We start from the raw sequence: 21,037 nt of genomic DNA, 5'->3' as shown, positions 1-21,037 counted from the left end.
TGCGCAGTCTGCCGCAAATTTTTTTTTTCGTCTGTCTCTTCTGGTACCCTCCTCATGTGTCAGCCGTCGGATGAGCAGCGATATAATCTCGGCTGCTCTCACGATCTTCGCTGAATGCATCGGGGAGACGAGTCGTCCAGCTGTTTACTGGAGCTGTCTGTCTGACGGAGTCGAGAGCGATACAATCACTGTTCGCAGGAGACTACAGCCAAGCGTCACAAGTTTTCTTGGTGTCACTAATCTTTAGGGGAGACCTTTATTTCCTAACAACGGTCTTCGCCTTTTCTTTGCCGTTGGAAGACAATGAAGGAGTGCCTGAGGACCCAATCCGTTCACGGCTGGTTCCATCCGCACGTGAAACAGAGACGCGACTTCTGTGCCACGACGTCTATCTCAAAGCAGTTATTCGCCGTTCCACACTCTCTGGGTCGCACGTCGCAAGATCAAATGCTCTGGGGTAACTGGCGTCAAATTTCTGTTCTGGAGTCTTCTACCATATGATTCAATCCGTCTCGTATGCTGGAGCTCGTGTTGCCTCTGGACTCCTCCGAAATGTGTTTAGTTCCAGTTCGTAAAACACTCGGTCTAGTATCAGCTGTGAAACATTTTTCTTGCATGCATCTGTAGTTTGACCAGCCCCAAAACGGATCTCGAGCTGCCATCTTCATCGTGGCTCGCCGCGGAGTCCCCCATCGGCACGAATCTCCTGTTCCAAGAAACCGGATGCTGGAAGGAGTTACTCAGTCTCCTGGGGGCTTGAAACTGACAGACTGGTTGGCGTCACGGGTATTTCCTGTCCTGCGGTGTCAGGTTCCTGACTTGTAACCAGCACACCATAAAATCGGTGACGATCGATTGTGTTTTCCTGATAGGTTGAAAACCTCTGCCTCCTGAGCAGTGATATTGCATTGCATAGGCCGAGTCTGTTTCCCGTTGATGGACTTGCTGCTTCGCCTCTCACACATTTGCTCTCATAGTCACTCTGCGGCTCCCAGGTGCACCGTCATTCATATGTGTTTCTGCCCTGCGCAACAGCTGATGAGACAGCGCGCACGTGGAATTGCGTCTACACAGTCCCCTCTAACGCTACGCGCAGCGGCCCAACTATCTTCGCATTGCAACGTCAGGCTGGTCCCGTTCGCGTGTAGCAAGTGAACATGGGCTAGCAGTAGCTACCATCCGTGTGGTGCTTGCCGACTCAACCGTGCCACGGCTTGGTGTGCACGCTGTGCCCAGGGGCCTGGTTGCTGCGCTCAACTTGCCTACCTCCATTTCTGGCTCAGTGAGAATGTTTGTAATACCGTCAACGACAAGGTATGCAGCCAACGCTGCTGGTGCAGCCTCACCAAATGGCAGCCGCTGGAGGCAAGCAAGAAAGCAGGCAAACGGGCGAACGACCCTTTTTGTACGCCAGCGACCAGAAACCCTGTACGCAGTACCAAGGTTTTGCGGTAATACCCTTTCAAGCCACGCGCGTGCGTCTGAAGCGTAAGCTGACGGCGCTATGTCTCGCACGGTGCCGCTACGCCCGCTGTCGGATCCCGTGGCGCGCAATGCGAAGGACAACACTTCGCCAACTGGTACACTGAGATATTTTCTGAGATTTACCTCGTATCCTGGAGCATCGGGCCCGGGCTGTCTGGCGATGTCAAGGAGCGGAAGCATGGCGGCCAGGAACCCAGCGAGAGCCGCTACAGAGCAGCAAATAATGAATTGGCTGCAATGCACCGTAGACACCGAACGGCATATTGTCGTTTGCAAAGGCCACGTCCCCTGATTCACAGGTAACGAAAGGACACTGAACTGTAAGGGCCCTTCAATAAGGCAACCGGGGTAGCCCCTGAGTCACAGTGTCATCTCGCGCGCCCCTGAGACATGCACGTTACTCCTTGCTAGTAACTACTGCACTCCAGTCAGATGACAAGATGCATCTCCCACTCCAACAGCAGGATTCTCCACGCCTTTAGGGCACACGGATAGCTAGTTTTCTTAGCCTTGTTACTAAGGACGGCGTCGCCCGAAAACGAAGCGTATCCCAGCGATTCTGAACGATGTAGACCCTCATGTGTCAATGTCAATCTTCTCCCAGACATTGTCAGCCTTTAACACAGTTTACCTTGCAGCCTGTGACTTCAGTGATCTATTAATCCGTGTTAGGACTCCGGACACGGCCATGAAAATTACCCAGCTCACGGTCCCAATTAAAATGATCGTTTTCATCGTCAACAGCCAGCTTTTCGTGGCGACGTCTCGGGATAACTCAGTTTCTAGTTGATTCCACCCGGCAGGATGAGAAAGCACGTTTTCCACAGCCTTTGATACCAAGGATTCCACAAACGACACGGACTCGGCATCGTGTCTATGGTTTGTCGTTCTCTCTGATTGACGAGAATCGCGTGTCCCTGCCGTGTGAGCAGGTCCAGAGCGGAGACTACCGCCGCGACGGCTGCCTGGCCTTTCAGGGGACGGCGTGGCTTTCCAACGTTGTGGCGAGCTCTGAGAGTGAGCCACTTGCGCGGTCTTCGAGCTTTTTCGGCTCCCTCTTCCCGTAACTCTCAACTGAGGGTGGAAGTTATCTTCTGGGTAGCTTGAGAGGCGGAGGTTTGGCAAGTCGCGTGCTCGAGACTCTTGGGAAGAAGACAAAAGCTGTTTTCCTTGACGAAACAGCTCCTCGTGCCGGTGCATGAGACCACCCATGTGTTCGGAGTAGTAGGGAATGCGTCTATGTTCCATTCTCCGGGTGTCACTCTTTCTGGCTGTAACGTGCAACGTTTTCGCAGCGGGCGGTGTGCCATCTGAGAGTCCCGAAACACTCCCGTGAGAAAGAGGGTCTGGACTGTTTTGATCGGTTGCTGCTTCTCGGCCGTGAGTAGCGCCAATGGGGTGTTTCACACGTTCCTCTCCACGGCCAACGTCATAGAGAGCGTTGAAGGAAGGTGAGGAAATGGAGATGAAAGATGTCGACCACGGTACAGACGCGGCTGAGAGAGAGGTGGGCCAGTAGTCCTGGTGTCCGGTGCCATCAAATGCCGACAGGGGGGGAAGGTACAGAATATGTACGACGACGAATAAGAATGCAAACGCTGTTGAAATCTCAAAGGAGGAAATGATGACGGAGGTGACGCGTTCACGTCTTTCCGCCTTCTCTGAAACACGAACAACAGAGCGAAGGTAGCTAGTGAAAGAGCGAGGTGGACAGGACGCCTGACGTGCTGTGCCATGGTGTGTCTTCATATTGCCCCGCAGCACTGGACGCCCCACTGATTGAGACTGATCAGAGACCAGGTCATATCTTCTCTACCTTACGCCCGAAGGCTCTCGAACGTTTCTTCTGTATTCTTGCCTCAACCCTGAACCCCCTCCGAAGAACCCCCAGAAACAGTGTTAGACAGTACTCCCAATCCGGTGGCTACTTGCCCTCTCAATTTCTACGGCTCCCCTCTTACGCGGAGTTGCTTCGTCTCTACAGAATCTCCACAGAAGCGTCGCCGCAGGTCCGATGACCAGGAACAGCAAGACTACAGCGATGTGCAGCTCCAGCAGACAGTGTGTAAGGAGGACCGAGTGCTTCCAGCGAGCTCTGCGACAGCCACACAAGACGGTATGCGTCTTATGGCAGCACATGGCAAGGCAGACCACATCTAACAGCAGGCGGAGGCAACGAACAACCATGGTCATGTGGGGATCTCCGCGTTTGTGAGAATAATTTCACTCATCTCACCTGCCAGCCAGCGCACACGACGCGATTAGAAGGATTACGGCAGCGAGGAGAACGAAGACGGTCACTAAAATCATATGCGAGGTTGGTCCGAGGCGACTGGATTTCTCCCTCTCTGGGAGAGGAAGCAGATGATAACGCTGCTCGTCGTGCGAGCCCAAAGCGTTCGATTGAGGAGACGCACTGGAATGTGTGGCACTGTGAATTAGCAGGCGAACATCTTGGCCTCCTCCTGAAGTCCGAGCAAGCTCACGATCATCCGGCAGATTCACGGCAGCTACAGAAGACTGTCCAAGGTCCCCCTGGATCTCGTGAGAAACCGAGTCAGCCAGCGCGTCTGGCGTACGCGACAGTTCTGCCATAGCTCTTCTGCATACCTATTCGTCAAAGGGCTTCCATTCTTTTTTCTCCGTTTGCAAGATGTACGTCGTATTCTTCGTCAGAAGTCGCACCCGGACAAACGAAGGTTGAAGTGAAGTTCCAAAGGACGACGCGTTTGTCCGTTCTTCAGTTGGGCGCTGATGGAAACAGCTCATAGTCGTGAATGAAGCAAGGGACATTTGAGACTCTTTACAACGCGAACCGAGAAACGTGAGATGTGTGCCTGGGAACAATGTGCAGTAAGTTCACTGGAGAAAACATTCAGCGTAGGGGTGATCTTCCTGAGTGGACTCCTATGCAAGAGCGTCAGGTGGGAGGGTGGCACGGGCAGTGAGCAACTCTGTCATAGGAACGGACCGGGAAGCAAATCCATCTGCCTGCATCCTGAAGCAACACCCCCTGTCCTTAGAGTCAGGAAAGACTCAAGAAAGGTGGGTTCCTGTTCCTGGGGCAGGAAATTTATGCCAGGAGAACAAAGAGGTTGACGCTAAAAAGTGTGACATTCCGCCTCTTCCCTAACATGCAGCACAACTGAAGCCTGGGAGTTCCCAGAGAGAATCTTCTGGATGCGGGGGCAAGGGAAGCGATACACCGAGGCAGGAGATATAATCGAGTGGACAGTTGATAACCTGGAACGAACAGAGGAAATGCGGTGGCCGACAGTTAAGGCGATTGGCCCTAAGACGGAAGGCGGCCCCCAGCCAGGGAATGTGTCTAATACTCGTCACGAGGAGTTCCCCCCGAAAAAGAGTCCATTGCCCAGAACAAGTACTGCAAGGTTATCAGCAACTCTGTGTATGGAGGAAGCGGCTTCTGCTGTTGTTAATCCTTAGACGGTAGTGCCACGGACACGCCTGTCTACAGAAAAATGATTCGAACCCATGTCGAACGTCAGCACGAGCTTGCGGGTCCATTAGACAAGCAGACACTGCCCGAGTTCAGAGAACAGGTGCATTCGGCCCGGGCCTCGCTCATTTTCCCAATTCCCTCTACCGCCAAGACCACGGCCGAGCCCCACCTTTCCTCTCTACACAACACCACGAGAGTCTGCCGCATTTAACTGACCAAATATAAAGCCATAACACACACCTTTTGGTTCCGTTTCTCGGTTGGAAAGCCCGAACAACGGAGGTGGCCGACGAAGTGAGAATGCTGGCCAGACCTGACAGGGTCCGGTGGTTTGCCCGACAAGAAGGCAGCCGGTAGTTAGCCCTCGTGGGGTAAGCCCACCATGGCGAGGTTCAGCTTGTTGCGTCTGGCAAAAGTTCGGTACGGTTGGCTGGTGGTTAAAGTGTAATAGATATTCCCTGGTATGAAACAGAGAAGCACGCTTCCTCGAATGCGCAGTAAAAGTTAGTGAAAATGGCCCTTTTTTGTTCAGAGCCAGGAAGGATCATCGAGCGTCTTTTGTGTGAAGCCGGAAACCACTGGTGGGCTTCGAGCGACGGACTGCGCACGTGAGATCGCTCGTCCGAGTCCTGCGCTGCACTGGCTGTTTGTTTTCAGTTTCAGTTGTCCAGCTCCGAAGAAACTGTCCCAGCAGACGGAGACCGTTACTTTGTGAAGTGCAAGTGCCTATCTCGTTTGGCGAAAGCAATGCCGAAGAAAGCTACGAGTGCCTTGTGTCTCGGGTGTGTTCCATAAATAGACATGTCTCTTTCGTAGAGACCACGGATGAAGAAACGCTGACTGAAGCACACAGCGTGGGAACTTTCCTGGCGGATTTACAGCAGCTGTGTGTCGCGACGCCTTCCACAGCAGGCGGCCGCACAAGGACAATAGAGTGGACTGCTAGCGGCCGCAGTTGAGTTCATGTGTTTGGGTTCGTGTGAGTTTGTGTTCCAGTTCGGCGATCAAGCTAAATATGTCCTATGTTGTCTAGAGCGACGGTGCGGTTACTGTTAGTGCAACGACTCTTGCCAGTTGTTTTGCTGATTTCCATATTTATATATGGTCACAACTCATCGTGGTCCGCGGTGTGGTCTCGAGTTGAACCGCGCAAACTGTAACGGAAGAAAAAATCGGGGCTTTACTCCGAGAAAGAACGTAAGCTTAAGCCATGTCAAATATTTGATTGTATCCCGCTAACTGCCTGTTCTTATTTGACACCACAAGTTGATCGCAGTATGGATGTGTTGAAAGAAGTGGTAAAGTGTGGTGCGCTGCATGGAACACTTGTTCTTTCTCTTCACTCTCGTCTCACTCAGCGCTGATTCTACTAACGGTCACTGCTTCCAGGAGACAACCTGGAAACGGGGTGCCCCTGACCGCGTCGGATCCACGTTTTTAGAGCGTTTCAGAGAAACGTGTGTCGTAGCAGATCTCCATCGACAGGACAGTTGGTTTTGCTTATTGATCCTGCATCGTTAGCTGGACACCTCGGGGCTGCGTTCCCTCCACAATCGGCAGTCCGAGGAGACACACAGGCGACACGGCCACACTGTAGTGCAGAGGCTCAACTGCGGAAGGCAGCTCGCTCCATTTTTCTTCCCTACTTACCTGTAAGTACGCTCATGAGACGAATGGGCAAAGCCGTCCTGAGCGTGAAAAAAGTGACGGGAGGAAAAATTGCGAACTGTCTAGACGACCGCTGGAGACTCCTGCCATATGCCTCGAAAAGTATCATGAAGCGACGCTATCTGCGCATGCACATTATTCGCTGTCAAAACTGCCCGGAGATGTCGCGTTCTGAGGCGACTCGGAGTACATCTGCTCGTTCAACCCCCTTTTTCGTAAGTGAACACGGGTAACTCTCTTCTTCTAGAAAGTTTTACTGCCGATGAGCACAGCAGCGGGTCTGCGGTCCCACTCGATGCACCGCCGCCCAGTCACCGTTGCCTGGGTCACGCAATCCTCACAGTCTCGAGGAGATTCACTCTCGATTCGCTTGAGTGGGTCTTATGCAGGCCTTCGAGTGACGGTTTGTCTTGTTTGAACGTCCGTGGCGTTGTATGCACTATACGACAGTTTCTATCCGGCAAGTGTCCGGTGGCATTTTCCGGACGCTACCCCCGACTCAGGGTCATCTGCGCTGCGCCCGACCTGCTGTCTTTGGACGATCCATGCCCGTGTTGTTTCGCATCACGGGTTAAACAGCTGGCCTCTGTGGCGTGTGCTCGTGTCTGTCAGGCTGCGTCTGATCAGTAACAACTAGGCAGACAGCCACGCGGCAGCGCGGGCGGCGGGTGCCAAGCTGCGAAAACATGCCAACCTTACATCCGTCCCGTACCAGTAGCCAACCGTGACGATGGATGTTTCCGGAAAGGCCCTGTATGGAAGACTGGCATCTTCCTCTTTACGCTTTCCCATCCGCTTACCTCGGAAATTGTCTTCTCCGTCTGCGCGCTGTTGGCCGTTCCGAGCGGAAGCCGGCAACCCCGCTCGGGTCTGCTCTCTGGGGTGTACGTCCCCCTGGACCCGCGAGGGGCGTCGGTGTGCTGTTCGCCAGTCGAGCTCGCCTCCTTCATGCACACCTTCAGAAGCATCCATCCGAAGCCGAGAATGCGAATATACTGCACTACGGCGGGCGCTTGCTCGACGCAGTCACGCCGCACCCCGTACGCAGCCCCAGCTAAGGAGGCCTCGCGTGTTTGGCCATGAAGCGCCTTTCTGTGTCATGCGACACATGCCAGCAGAACTCATCGGCAAGTCTGTGGCAAGGAGTAAACATACGGCAAGGCTTGCCAGAAAGGATCTTACAAGAGCGGCAGACAAAAGGCACGCCGGTGACCTTCACCTCGACGCTAGCTCTTCAAGCACCTGCGGACATCTGTCGCCCGCCTCCTTGATGGACGGGATCAGCCACGCCAGGAGCACCGCAAAATGTCTTTCGCCTAAAAGGGGTGGAACAGTCCGTGCAGTTTCCTCCCAACCGGCTGATGGCCTTGTCGGCTCGAGTGCTGTCGCCTCGACACTTTCGTCCGATGCGTCCTCTCACTCTGCTACCTCAGGCACAGAGTCACAGGCATCCGCTCGGGCAGGTACGCTGGGCGGCGCTGACTTCGAGGCTGCACAGCGAAGCAAAGAGGCTGAGGCTGTGAAAGAAGGTTCTCGTGAGATCCCAGCCACGGCGCACACGTTCGGGCGGCCGGCAAAAGCAGACTTACTGGACGCACGCATACGCTGGACTGCGTCGTCAACATCTGCTGGACAAACAAACCGAGACACCAGTTTGGGTGATTATGCGGTGGCGTTTTCCCCGCCACTTCGCTCCTCTTCTCGGGTTCCCTTTTCGCCGGCTTCGCCTTCTGCCTCGTCGAGTGCTTCTAACGACAGTTTCCCTCCACCTCCCTCGCCTTCGGCTTCTCCCACTCCCCGTCCAGGCGCATCTCCCTCGTCGCACTTTCCTTTAGCGGCCTCTCGCCCCCTCTCTCTTCCTTCTCTCTCCTTTTTGTCTCCTGCCCTTGGCCCCTCTGCCAGCCTTCCCTTGCTGTCCAGTGTGACGCCTGAAAGTTTGCGTCAACCGTTGGCTGCAGCTTCCCACGCTGCCGGCATTCTCTTTTCTTTAGCAGCAACTAACGAACTGCCACAAAAAGCAATGCACCTGTGTATGTCGTTGCCAGACGCGGTTCCAGGGAGCGTCGTTGCCTCTCTTCTACGTCTTAGTGCGGAAGCAGGGAAAATGCATCTTCCTTCCTCATTCTCTCCAGCACAAGACACGAAGGAGGAAACGAAGCGGAAAAAGGAACGAGAGGAAGGAGAGAGGAGAGGCGCTTTCGCGCGGGGCCAAAGAAGTTACAGAAAACGGGGCGAAAAAGATTTTCGTCTCGCACTCCTCGAGCTGGTGGCTGGCCGCCTGTGGAGTGCGCTCGAGTCGGAGAGCGAACCTCTGAGGCGCGCGTTACAAGACACTGTCACGGCGCTGGTGCTGAAACCCCTAGAGTGGCACGCGTTCCACCCTGAGCTGTACAAAGCCCGGCGAAAACGACAAGAACAGGAAGAGGTTAGACAAGAAGCGACAACGACCGTATTAGCGCCTAGACACACTGGCATAGGCATCTGCTGGCGCGTCTTACCAGCAGTCAACAGAACGTGCTTAGGACTGCAATCGGGTGTACACATGGTCTGGATGCCCCTAGCTGTCGCATCTGTGTCCCGGTCGATTTGTATATGCCCATATTTGTATGCCGTTTCATCTCAAGTGGCGACGAGCTTGTGTGCGGAGTTGGTGTGTGAGGGTCAGTGTGCGTGCATCTATGTGTTCCAGGTCATTCTTAGTGCGCACGCGTGTTTCCACAGACCCTTTTCACACTACCCTCACATCGAATGTTTCTCTGAAGGCGTCTTGAAGTGTGGAACGCGACCGGAGGCGTGGTCCGGTCGTTTGGTGGCGCCAGCACATACGTAATGGAAAGCTTACGTAATGCATTATCTGCCCAGAACGCGTATCGGCCAGCGACGAGTAGCTCCTCCGCCTTCCAGGCGTCCCTGTACGTTCCGCCGTCTCTGCCTGCGTCCCCGTTCCCGAGCCCGCGCGCGGCCGGCTCCGGACCAATCGCGCCCGTGGCGCCCAAGGCGAGGCCCCTCACCGCCGCTGTTCGTGGCGGCGAGGCATCGGCCGAAGATGTGGGAGGCAACAAACCAGCAGGCGGCGTGGATCCGCCGAGGCCTTTGATCTCTTCAGGAGAGGCCCCGGCGTATAGAGAAACAAAGCAACAGGCGTCACTCCTTTTCGGCGAAGGCCAATCGCCAGCATTCGAAGGACACGATCGCATTCTGGAGGTTCTATCCAAGCGGCTCGAACAGCACGAGCGCTTGATAAACACGCAAATGCGCCGCATTCAGGAGCTCGAGGGACAGCTCCTTTCTTGGAAGCAAGCACGTTTGGATACATGTGAGGAGTCGGACCTCATGTCTCCGTCTTCCCCTGGTGCGTCGGCTGTGACCTGTCTGGAATCGTCTTCGTCTCGCTCGTCCCCTGGCTGTCCTCCCTGCCACTCTCCACTGTCGGCGCCTTCTCCGTCGCCTTCGCTCTCCTCCGTTTCTGCTCTTGCTTCTGCGAGGCCTGATTCTCGTGCGCCAGGTGCTTCGTCTTCACTCGGGCGGCCCACAACTGCTCAGGCGCAAGAGAAAAGGGAGACTGTCCTCCGCGAGCGCTCGCTCCCCTCGACTCCCGTGTGGCGGTTTTTAGCTTTTTCCTCTGTCCTTCTTCAACTGGTGTCTGTCGCCTCTGTTCCGGCGGTGCGGACCTTTTTCCAGCGGCTTCGGCTTTGGTTTTCTCGAAAAGCGAGCGAAGGGCGAGCGGCCGGCGACGCCTCACAGACTGTGAGCCCTACACAGGCGACGCCTATCACCTCTGCTGGAGACTGCGGCGACGCAAATGTCGCCGTGGCGGTGGCAAGCGAAGGTCAACAAAAGAGATGCTGCGAAAGACACTTGGGGGGAGACAGCCCCAGAGACAGCGAGTGCCGGACAATCGAACACGACGCAGCGGTCCGTAGGTCGCCCCAACACGCGCCTTTCTCTTCCGGAGGACAGGGAGCGAGACCGGACGGAAGATGGGGCTCGGGGCAACGAGGCCGGTCACGTCTTGACCAGGAGACGAGCCAAGCCCCGGTAGGAACCACGCGTGGCCGCGGACCCTCTTCCGCCTCTCAAACAGCGAGACACGGAAGCCAAGAGCAACTCCCCGTGAGCGTCAGTGGAGTCGGCGTCATTGACCAGATTCTGAACGATGAGCGGGTGGCGACGCTTCTCTCAGACCGAATGTGCCGCATGCGAGGTGCGGCTCTGAAACTCATGCAGATGGTCAGGTAAGGTAATCCGGGAGGCTTTCTTTCGACACCCAGTTGCCAAAAGCGGAGGAGCCAGGCCGTCTGGGGAGACTCGGCCTGTCGGCGGAAGGGACGGGCGGAGGGACCGATTTGTTTTGCAGTGGAGCGAAACAGGTGGCCGAGTCTGCGTATCTAGGCTGCACGTTTCCGATTGAAACATGTACATTCTAGACTGACCAGATGAAGGAAACCTGTCCAGGTTCTACATTGTGAAGCTGGTGTCGATCATCCTTTTGCTGCGAACCGGAGTGCTGGCTAAGGGCTATGGTTTGTTCTCTGTGACTCTCTTGGCCACGTGGTGCCCAGTGTGGCTGCACGTTTGAACCTTTTGCTTGAGCGTCTTGTCTTCGCGGTGAGGGACTTGTCGGCGACTCATGCCGTTGGACCGGAAACGTGTCGCAGGATAAGCTGCCGAATCTGCCGTCGCGTGATCTGATCCGGCATAACCAGAAACCGCGTTTTTCATCGAACGTCTCACGCGATTCAACTTTCGCACCAGAGGCCGCTACCTACGGCCCCTTACCCGAACAACGAGGAGCAGATTATGACATTTATTTCTTCATTAATGCGTAGAGATACGTCTCTGCGCCAAAACCACCTGTGTACATCTGTGCGAGTATCTACATATGTCGTTGTCGAGCGCGGGGACAAAGCGGGAAAATCGATATCCTTCCTGCCGGTCAGTGCATGCGTGCTCGCAGCATGATTGAGGGTTCCCTGCCTCCCGTTCTGACGGAAGCGCTGAAGAAAACGAGGTAGGAAACAGTGCTAGGATTCGTTTCCGCCTCTGGCTTCTGTCTCACTTTTGTGTTCGCCGTCAGCGCATGCACCCACTTGCAGTCGAGCAGCCGCTCCGTTTCCGTCGCGTTCTGTGGAGGCACTCGCCGTCGCGTGTGCCGGTGCCTGTTCGCGCCTCTTGGCCTTCCTTGCCTCCCAGGTCCTCTCAGTCTGTATCTCAAAGCTGGAGTCGCATGCAGTATCCTCGCCGCTATAATCTCTCTGTCCGATTTGAGGTGTACAGCTCTCGAGCGCCCACGTGTGTGGGATTGCTTGTGGTCTTGTGGCAACCTCGTTTCGCTTTTTGTTTCTCGGTATGCCCGCGTCAAATGCTTGTCCACGCCTTGTGCGGTCTCGGCTCAAAACGGAAACGAGGGAGAGCAGGCAGGCAAGAGGACGAAGGCGAGCGACAAGCGATGCAGTGGCATGCTCACGCCGCATGTGCATGTGGGGTCTGCAGTCTTCATCTGTCTCTGTTGTCCCTGTCCATGCCGCCTACAGGGACAGCGCAGATATTATGCCTGAGAAACAACTGCTCCAGGTGAGCTGTTGCATTTCCGCATGTCGTCGAGCCCCCAGCAGGGGGTCGTGTCCCTCTTTTGTGGCCTTTCCGCGGCTGGGAACGGATTCCACGGCGTCTCTCCAGTGCACTCCTGTCTCGTGTCCCCTCGCTTCCTTGTCGCAGATGCTTGTCGCTCCTTTCCCGTTATGTGTCCCAGTATGTCTTTGTTTTGATGGAAGGACTCGATCTGTTCTCTGTGCGTCTCACCGACGTCTCATAACGCTCTCGCTCCCCGCTTCCAGCGAGGTCGTCTCGCCGGTCTGTTTCGGTCCGAGCACTCCGCAGAACGTTTTCGTTTGCATGCGCTCACGCAGACGCTCCGGGAAGAGCTAGGCGCCAATTGGCAAGATCATTTTGCTGCCTTTTCGCTCCGTCCCTTCGCTGCGGCGTCTATCGGACAGGTGAGGAGAAAGGCAAATAATGATTTCTTTTCGAGACAGTGGAGAACGCCAAATGCCAGGTTTGAACCGGCGCCAAGGGGCGTCTTCCGTTCGCATCCGCCGTTGATGGCCTGATCTGCATCGTCTGTCTCTCGCTTCTCCGTTTGTCTACTTGAAATGTATATGTATATCTGTATATGTGTCAGGACATACACAGCTGGATCCTTTCCCTAGTGCATTTGTGCACTGCTTCTGTCGTTTTGTGGCTTCGCCTTCGATGCATTCGATCCTAGGCGACGCAAGCGTGGTGGCCGCGTGGATGGTTTCACGAATGGAAGCGGGCGTGTAGCGAACTAAAAAGGTGCTCGCCCGTATGCAGCGGCGCGCCAACGGGGGATTTGCGAAGGATGCATGCGAGTAGTCAACCTGCTGCTTCAACGTGCTCAAAACGCCTGGTCGCATGCCACGCGTTAGCCGCGTCAAGCTCTGGAAGGCATCTGGGTTACTGAAACGGAAATTGCATGCATCTGTGTTGCGAAGAGAATAGGTTGCTTGCAGGGCTGTTCGTTCACTGACTCTCCTGTCTGTCTTCCCGCTAGGTCCACCGCGCCACACTCCGTGACGGCCAAGAAGTGGCTGTCAAAGTTCAGTTTCCAGGTAAGACACGCCTCTCAGGCCCCGCAGTTTCCATGCCTCGCTTCAGCCTCGTCACGCGCAGTTTCCAATTCAAGGCTACCCAAATGACTGAACAGCAACACACACCTATCCAACTCAACGTTCTCTATATATCCATTGATTTATATATATATATATATATATAGATTAGATGTGTGTAGGTTTTCTGTGTATGTGTATGTCTATGTTTGAATGTTTACACATCTGCCTGCTACTCACAACTTGGTAGGAGTGTTCAGAGGCAGGCATTCACTGTGCGCCGCTGCCAGCCTAAAAACGCCCGGAGGACAGAGGTCTCGAGAGCTCGTTGTGTCTCCACAGCGTTGTGGATGAGAGATGCCTCGGTGAATGGCGTATAGCGGCATCGGAGGTTTTTCTCAGGTGTCGCCTCGTCAATCGCGTCGGACTTGAGGAACCTGAAAGCTTTGGTGCAGTGGACGCGTTTGCTTCCTCGCTCGCTCTTCCTCGACGTTCTCTGCGACGAGATGAGAGCGGAGCTGCTTGCGGAGTGCGACTACGGCAACGAGTTGGCCTTCTACAGACACTTCCGGTACCCCGCAAAACGAGAGACAAGAGACACGCGAGGGAGTTGCCAAATGCGAAAGCGAGTGGCGCACGGGGGAGGGCGTCGCCGAGTTGGGAAACGAAGGCTCCAGGGGTCGAGGCTGCCGCACCGGAGATGTAGCCATTTCCTGGGAGGGCACGCGTGAGAGCAGAAGACCAGAGTGAGAGAGACGAAGTGAGGCAGAGGTGCTGCGAGACATCAGAAAAGGAAAAACCAGGACTTCCGGTTTTGCCGCTGTTCTGCTGGTGCGCTCAGAGAGCTCCTTCACCGCGACTTTGCGCATGCGTTCTACGTCCCTCGGGTCTTTCCTGACTGCTCCACCAAGAGGATCCTCGTGACAGAGTTCATCCGGGGGGTACGACGAAGAAGACGGCTGGTTGACTAAATGTCAATTTTTTTTTCGTACCCACGTGGGAACACAGACAGATAGTTGTGTGCGTAACACATAAATGTATGTGTGTGTATGGCCACAGGGGCCAGCAGATTTGTATAGATGCTCAGGCGTCTCATACAGATGAATCCGTCTCTCCCTCGATCTGTTGACACCTATGGCCCTACAAATAAACTGGAGCCTCTCTGTTCACATAGATATTATTCTGCATCTCTATACGCGTGGCCACGCAGGATCCATGAATGCAGTGTAGGCAGAAGGATAAGCAGAGGAACGTATACTTTTCAATCTACTTGCGTATGCGTATGTATGTATGTATATATATATATATATATATATATGGCTGTATGTGAGCGTGACTCCTCCGTCACACGGAGATACGCACTCATGCATGCAAGCATGGTTTGGGATGTCCCAACTCGGCAGGTGAAGTGCTGGTGATACGTTTTTCGCTGGTCGAGAGAAACATGTCCATTCCCCTGGCCTGCACTGGCAGCGACGAGGCTTTGTGTGTGTTTCGTGCTTCTGCGCAGCTTTCTCTGGAGCAAGTTGGCCAGCAAATGCCCCAGGTGAGCGGCGGATCTCGGGCGGCGTTTCTCCCGTTCGGGTGGGCCCGAATACAAGCCGATCTGCCCTGTCAATCTTGGCTACGGACACCGCTCCACCCACATCGCTTCGAAGACCTGTCTCCTCTCAGCTGCTGTCCCTCGCGAGCGTTCAGTGCCTCTGCCTCTGCGTCGTGTGTTGCCGTGTTCTTTCCGCAGCACGTGCGAGACAGCATTTCCGAGAGGCTTGTTCGCCTGGTTCTCGCAGAGATCTTCCTCTACCGCCTCATGAACACCGTAAGTCTACATCTGCAGCGATCACCAGAGAAGACGGAGAAAACTTTACGAGACGCGGCGCACGCAAGTAGGCGACCCGTTCGAAACCCAGCAAAGTACCATCGCCCTGGGAGTGGTAATCTCGGAGACAGGATTCCTTCTACGCGTTCTCTGGGGAGTATCTACGAGATGGACTACTGCTTTCGGGATCTTCAAAGCCTTTGTTGAGGATGCATCTTTTTGTTCAACACAGCACCAAGCACGTAAACATCTGAGCGAAGGACCAGATGTCCACTGAGAAGTCTACCACGTGCACTTGGTGGGCTCTTCCCGACTTTTTGGTCCGCGTTCTCTGGAGGCCGACCCCTCGGGCGCACCTGGAAAACTGCGGCGCTTCGATCAACGGCGCGGGCGTGCCTGACCGACTGAGGGTTCCTCAACCGCTTTTGTTTCTGCAATTTTCAGGACCCGAATCCGTCGAACTTCTTCTACCTCCCGGACTCCGACTCTGTCGCGCTCATCGACTTTGGCGCCGGTGCGTGAATTCTCCTTCTTGCGCGGTTTGTGCTCCCGTCATCCCTCAGCCTTCGCGCCTCTCCCTACCTGCTCGGCCCTGCCGTGTCACACCCTGTGGACACATATACGTTTGCCGCTCTCGTGCGTCTAGTGCCTGTCGCAAATCTCTTTCGCCCCCCCCCCCCCCTCCGTGGTCCGGATTGTGCATATCGTCCATCGAATCTTGAAGTGGAGAGGCATGCAGCAACCCGTGAATCGATGTATAGGTGGATGCATAGACAGATAGATACAGATCTACATAAAGAGGTATATAGGTAGATATACATATACATATGTAGATGTAGCGCTCTGTGTAGCGGATACATGTATAGATCAATAAGAATATCGTTAGCGAGGGACGGATCGGTAGGTGGGTCGCATGGGGAGGATAGTGCCAGGGAACGTTGGTGTGTCGAGCGCCCTGCCTCATCGCAGCTGAAAACTCGAGAAAAACCCTGTGTTCCGCACCGTTTTCGCCTTCAGGACGCACGTACGACCCTCAGTTTATCGACAAATACCTGCAACTCCTGCATGCGGCGGTTGAGGAGGTAAGCCGAGGAAGCGGGAAGCGAAAGAATATCTGACCACCTCAGACTCCAAGCTGGAGGGCCTAAACACGCGAAGGGGTGCCGCTTCGCAGGACTGGTGAATTTCGTATCATGTTGGAAAGACTCAAGCTTCATCAACTGCTACCAACATAGGTCCTCGCGCTGCAGAAAGAGACTCTGGACGCGTATACCTATGTGCACAAATCCGTACACATCTAGACGTAGATACGTAGATCTAAGTATGCATGCATAGGTATATATATATATATATATTCGGATGTATTCATATATATATATATATATATTTGTGGATAGATACATTGCACATGCTCTGCTGTGGACACGCGCGTTGTACGCTTGCGTGGCGGAAAACGGAGAGAGGACACATCACCACTTTCGTGTCTGTGGATGTAATGCTATGTACATTGACGGCGATAAGCAGTCAACGGTGATTCTGTTGCTTCGATTTCGATACTGCCTTCCATTTCGTAAGTAGAGTGCTTGCCGCGTGGCCTCGTTCAGAGAGCAGAAGTCGTGAGGCGCCTGGCTGGGGAGCTCGGCTTCTTCGGCCGCAGCTCGACCGCGGAATTCCTGCATGCGCAAGGCAACGTGTTTCTCGCCTTTGCACTCTGTTTCCGGCCCCCAAAGGTGAGGACAGAGGCGAGAAAGGGGAGGGGAGAAGAGAGGACAGATGCGAAGGCCAGGCAGAATCAGAGCCAAGCACGGTGGGGATTTGAATGCCGACGGGACACGGAGGGACGGGTGAGGCTAGAGTCAACCGCGAGAAAGGGAGGCATGAGTTCCGTGAGGACAAGGATGCGCGAGGTGTTTTCAATCTGAGAGCCCTGGCCTGCCTGCTTCATCGCTCCTGGTTTCTCTGTCTCCTCGCTGTGTCTCGCTTCGCGTCTCTGGCTGCCTGTCGGTTTTCCGCGTGCCGGTGCATGATGTGTTGGGCGAATGTACTTTTCCGCGAAGCCTTTCCCTCCAGGTCGATAAGAAAGAACGCGAAACAACGAATCCGAAACTGATATCTCCACGTCTGTACTGCAAATACACAACCCTCACACGTTCATACGGCCTATACCACCACCTGTATCTGCACACATATATGTATATACATCTTTGGCTATGTGTGTATATATCCATGTAGACGTACACATCTGTATACCCTGTCGCAGAGGATCTGATCTGTTCGCGATGCAGCTGGTTCCCCAGATCGGAGACGCAGGCGTTGTGCGTGGTTTCTGGCTCTTTTAATGGTGGAGTTTCCCGCTATTTCTGAGTCTGCGGAAAACGGCTGACACTTGTGCGGAAGCTGCGTCTGCCTGGCCTCGATTTCCTGCGGTTTCAAAAAAGGCGCTGCAAGCCGCCGTGCGCTCCGCTGCTGTCCCTTTAGGCAGGTGAAAGTGCCATGTATTCTTTCGAAGACTCCGAGGTCTTTTCCCTTCTTCACAAGGAAATGCAAAAGGTCATGAAGAACCGAGAACGGCCGCCTCCCCCAGAAATCTACTCTCTTCACCGCAAGATAGCAGGCAAGGCCAAAAGGCGCCAACTGCCCTCTACACATGCACGTGACTGTTTCAAAGACCTATATATGTATATATATATTTTATGTATGCGCGACTTGATGTTTGTATGCGCATGGGTTGTCTTGCGTATGTACTTGGTTCTGACCACGGATAGAGGGGCTGGGCAACCGATGGCGTCTGCACGGAGAGGTAAACATGCGGGGGCAGCGCGCAGGCGAGGCAGCGAACGAGACGCCATTTGAAAAGGAGAGAAAACGCAGCGAAGGCAGCTCCACGTGTGACCGTTCTCTACCGGGCGTCGCTATAGGGAGAGGACCAAGAAACAGGCGAGGCCGAAGTGACCCGCAACATTCGCGAGAGAGAGACGGGAAAGGGAATCCCGCACTACTGACCTGTGGGGAGCGTGCGCATCAGAGGCAATCCGCTCACACATTAGCCATAATGGTCTGGGATCCATGGGAGCTTTTGGCACCCAGAGAGAGCGACGTTTTCCCAGGCACTCAAGACACGGGCTTCGAGTGGTCCCGCTGCGAAGGCCTGTGCCCGCGCTGTGCGCGCTCCCAAGTCCTTGTAAACGCTTTGCGGGAAGAAGAGAACGAAATCAGGTTCACTACGTGCGCCTCCCTTTGAACCTGTCTCTTCTGTCTGCTGTGTGGCTTGGCAATCTCCGCAGGCTGCTTTCTGCTCTGCGCCAAGCTGCGAGGCCGCGTCGATACTTCGAGGGTAAACACTGCATGCGCTTAGATTTCCTTTGCCGCGTCGCTCCGCCGCATTGTTCGCATTCACTTTTCTCTGGCGTGCAGCCAGCGCCGTTTGTTTTGTGGAAGTGTGTCTTGTGCTCTTCCCTGTCGCTCTGCTTCTCTCGCGAACGCCACCACGCAAAGGAGCAGTAACCGCGTACACATGCATTTTCATTTAGAAAAAGTCGTGCTACGTCTTTCCATACACAGGCATATACATATATATGTATATATATATATATATATATATACATGTCGGCTGTGAATCCGAGGTTAGACGCCTTCATGCTTGTAGGAGTGGCGTGTGTGTCATCGGGCTTGTAGGTGATCTGGTTTTGCTGTCTCGATCTTTCTGGTATGGTTCCGCCTCTTCTTTGATTTCCCTATCCCAGATGTCCCTCTGTTCTATTTTCCACTTTTCTTAGGTTTTCGCGGAGACGGTCACGGCTTACAGAGCCCCTGACGGAGGCCCGTTCCGCCCCGCCGCGTCTCTCGACACCGAGAAGGCCTGATTTGTCTCCGGCTTCCCTTCGCCGTTCCATGCCTCCTCAGGTTCTCGTCCTGCTCGCCCGTGCCGATTCCCTTCGCGTCTCTCTGTCTCCCCGTGGCACCACGATCTCCCTGTCTCTGCATCTGTCCTCGAGCCCGCCCTTGCTGTTTCCCGCGCGTGTGGTCAGTCGTCGCCTCGAGCTGCCTCTGCCGCGCAGGGACCGGCTGCTCCGTTCTGGCCTTCTCTCCTTCCCTGCGTCTCTTTCCGTCTTTCTTCTGCTTTTCGCTTCCCTTCGATCTGTTCCTTTCGCTTCTCTGCACTCTCTCGCACTTCCTCCCTCTATGCACAGTCGCGTCACGAAGTTTTAAACCTTGTTTTACCGACAAAGCTCGTGCCCGCGGGACCACACCCCCCCCCCCCCGCCGTTCGCGTCACACGTCCCTCTCTGCTGCACACCAAATGGCGTCGCACCTGCGTCTGGGCACCCCTTACCGGAGCACATACCACCGCTCCTTCACCACGTTTGCCGCAGCGATGAAGGATGTGTGTGTGTGTGTCGAAGGGAGCGTCCGGGCAGCGGGTGTTTCGTGATGGGCGTGGACAGGGAGCGCGTTTTCCACGTTTTCGAGGTAGCGACGCAGGCAGCCGTTTAGAACCCTCAGCCTCACCAAGAAAGAGAGCCGGATGCCGCTACGCTGTCTGTGGAGCATCCACGTTGACGAACACCCTCCACCCTCACAGCATAACCTGTCGCACCTTCGACCGCTGCGTCGCCCAAAACTCCGATACTCAGAATCCATGTCTTCTCGGAAAACAGAAGCTTAGGTGTAAATGAACGCGCTCGCAACGGACATACCTATTCATATAAATGTCTATTTGTTTGCTAAGGCGATATTCGTGTGCAGATGTATGGGTACCTGTGTACAGATTTATATACCTGTGTTAAAATTTATTGTAAAAGGTTCAACAACTTCTGTTCTTTTCTGGAGAAAATACACTACTCGCTGAGCTGTTTGTTCACATCGACATATATATACATATATATTCATAGATACATTTTTATTTACCATGTATAGATGTGTGTATAAATGGGGTAGCTGTGTGTGATTGTTGGACGCATGCAGAAACGAACGCGAACAAAGAAGCGGTCGAGTACCTTTAGCAGAAGCGAATCGGCTTTATTGTTGCGTGTGCGTTAGACGAAGCACGAAGACTTCTGAATCGCGCCTTCGTCGAAAACGACGCGTACAGCCATTCACGCTGTCTAAACACGGGAACCAAAGGAGAATCGCGAAACATGTCGCGGAACGACGGAAATTCGAGAGTTTGGACTGTCCCTCTCCACACGTCGAGAACTACAGAGGCTCACGAAAAGGCGGAAGAAGAAGGAAACGGTTCGCGCAAGACCGCGACAGCGCGAAAGGCATAGATCAAACGCGAGTTACTTGCGGTATAGCGGAAGGTCATCTCCCTGCTCTGTTTCTTTTAGTCTCTTTCGCGTCTCCTCTCTTCCACGAACCTTCGTGTCTAACACTTTGCCCGTCGCTATTTGAGGCGCACAAAAGCAAAAGAACCATTTTCGCTCCCCAGAGCAGCGGTGTTTGTCGCGAATGCGTCACCAGGACTAACAACAGAGGGAAGAGTTTAGAGACGGAGGGCAGCACAGACGGAGCAGAGAGAAGCACAAGAAAAGCGGAAGAGCCGCGGAGAGAAACCTTTCTCCGAATCACCCAAAGAGAGCGAGGAGATCGTCTCCTGTCGTTCCTCCATCGAGAGGAAGCGCAAAGAGAGAAGGATCGACGTCGGCGTTTTCGGCGGGTGCGGGTGCGTCTACCGACGCGCCCGCCAAAATCGACAAGAGGGCAGGGAAGGATGAGCCTGAGGCGCAGGAAACGCATGAAAGAGAAGCGACTCGTGCCAGGAAGCCGCGAGAAGCGATGGACGCCATAGCGGCCACGCAAAAGAGACACGCTTCCCAGTGAGCGCGACGGGGCACAAGAGTGAGGAGGGGAGAAAGAGAAAAGAGACAAGAGAAAAGAGAGAAGAGAAAAGAGAAGAGAGAGAAGAGAAAAGAGAGAAGAGAAAAGAGAGAAGAGAGAAGAGAAGAGAGAGAAGAGAAAAGAGAGGAGAGG

At 54.4% G+C, this 21,037-nt stretch overlaps 3 protein-coding genes across 3 annotated transcripts in view; 1 reads left to right on the top strand and 2 right to left on the bottom strand.

Moving 5' to 3' along the window:
* Positions 1 to 2,112: 2,112 nt before the first annotated feature.
* Positions 2,113 to 4,080, bottom strand: NCLIV_021160 (conserved hypothetical protein; the record flags this gene model as incomplete). The annotated part of the gene is made up of 3 exons (XM_003882311.1): positions 2,113 to 3,212; positions 3,447 to 3,580; positions 3,722 to 4,080. 3 exons carry the CDS (start codon positions 4,078 to 4,080, stop codon positions 2,113 to 2,115), a joined length of 1,593 nt encoding a protein of 530 aa, XP_003882360.1.
* Positions 4,081 to 9,445: 5,365 nt separating this feature from the next.
* NCLIV_021150 (putative ABC1 domain-containing protein) lies at positions 9,446 to 18,927 on the top strand (the record flags this gene model as incomplete). Its single annotated transcript, XM_003882310.1, has 13 exons — positions 9,446 to 10,851; positions 11,574 to 11,627; positions 12,151 to 12,190; positions 12,526 to 12,612; positions 13,191 to 13,248; positions 13,648 to 13,816; positions 14,087 to 14,186; positions 14,756 to 14,791; positions 14,987 to 15,064; positions 15,509 to 15,578; positions 16,082 to 16,146; positions 16,669 to 16,794; positions 18,841 to 18,927. The coding sequence occupies 13 exons, from the start codon at positions 9,446 to 9,448 to the stop codon at positions 18,925 to 18,927; spliced, it is 2,376 nt and encodes a 791-aa protein (XP_003882359.1).
* Positions 18,928 to 20,631: 1,704 nt separating this feature from the next.
* The window catches only part of NCLIV_0211b (myb-like DNA-binding / high mobility group box domain-containing protein), a gene marked incomplete at both ends in the record, with an annotated part of 11,585 nt that continues 11,179 nt past the window's right edge, over positions 20,632 to 21,037 (bottom strand). Inside the window, one exon of the mRNA XM_003882309.1 lies at positions 20,632 to 20,783. Coding sequence (XP_003882358.1) covers positions 20,632 to 20,783 — 152 coding nt within the window. The remainder of the gene's footprint in view (positions 20,784 to 21,037) is intronic.

The sequence above is a fragment of the Neospora caninum genome, chromosome VIIa, assembly GCF_000208865.1.
Source record: "Neospora caninum Liverpool complete genome, chromosome VIIa".
NCBI lineage: Eukaryota > Apicomplexa > Conoidasida > Eucoccidiorida > Sarcocystidae > Neospora > Neospora caninum.
This window is presented reverse-complemented; position numbering and strand designations above follow the sequence as displayed.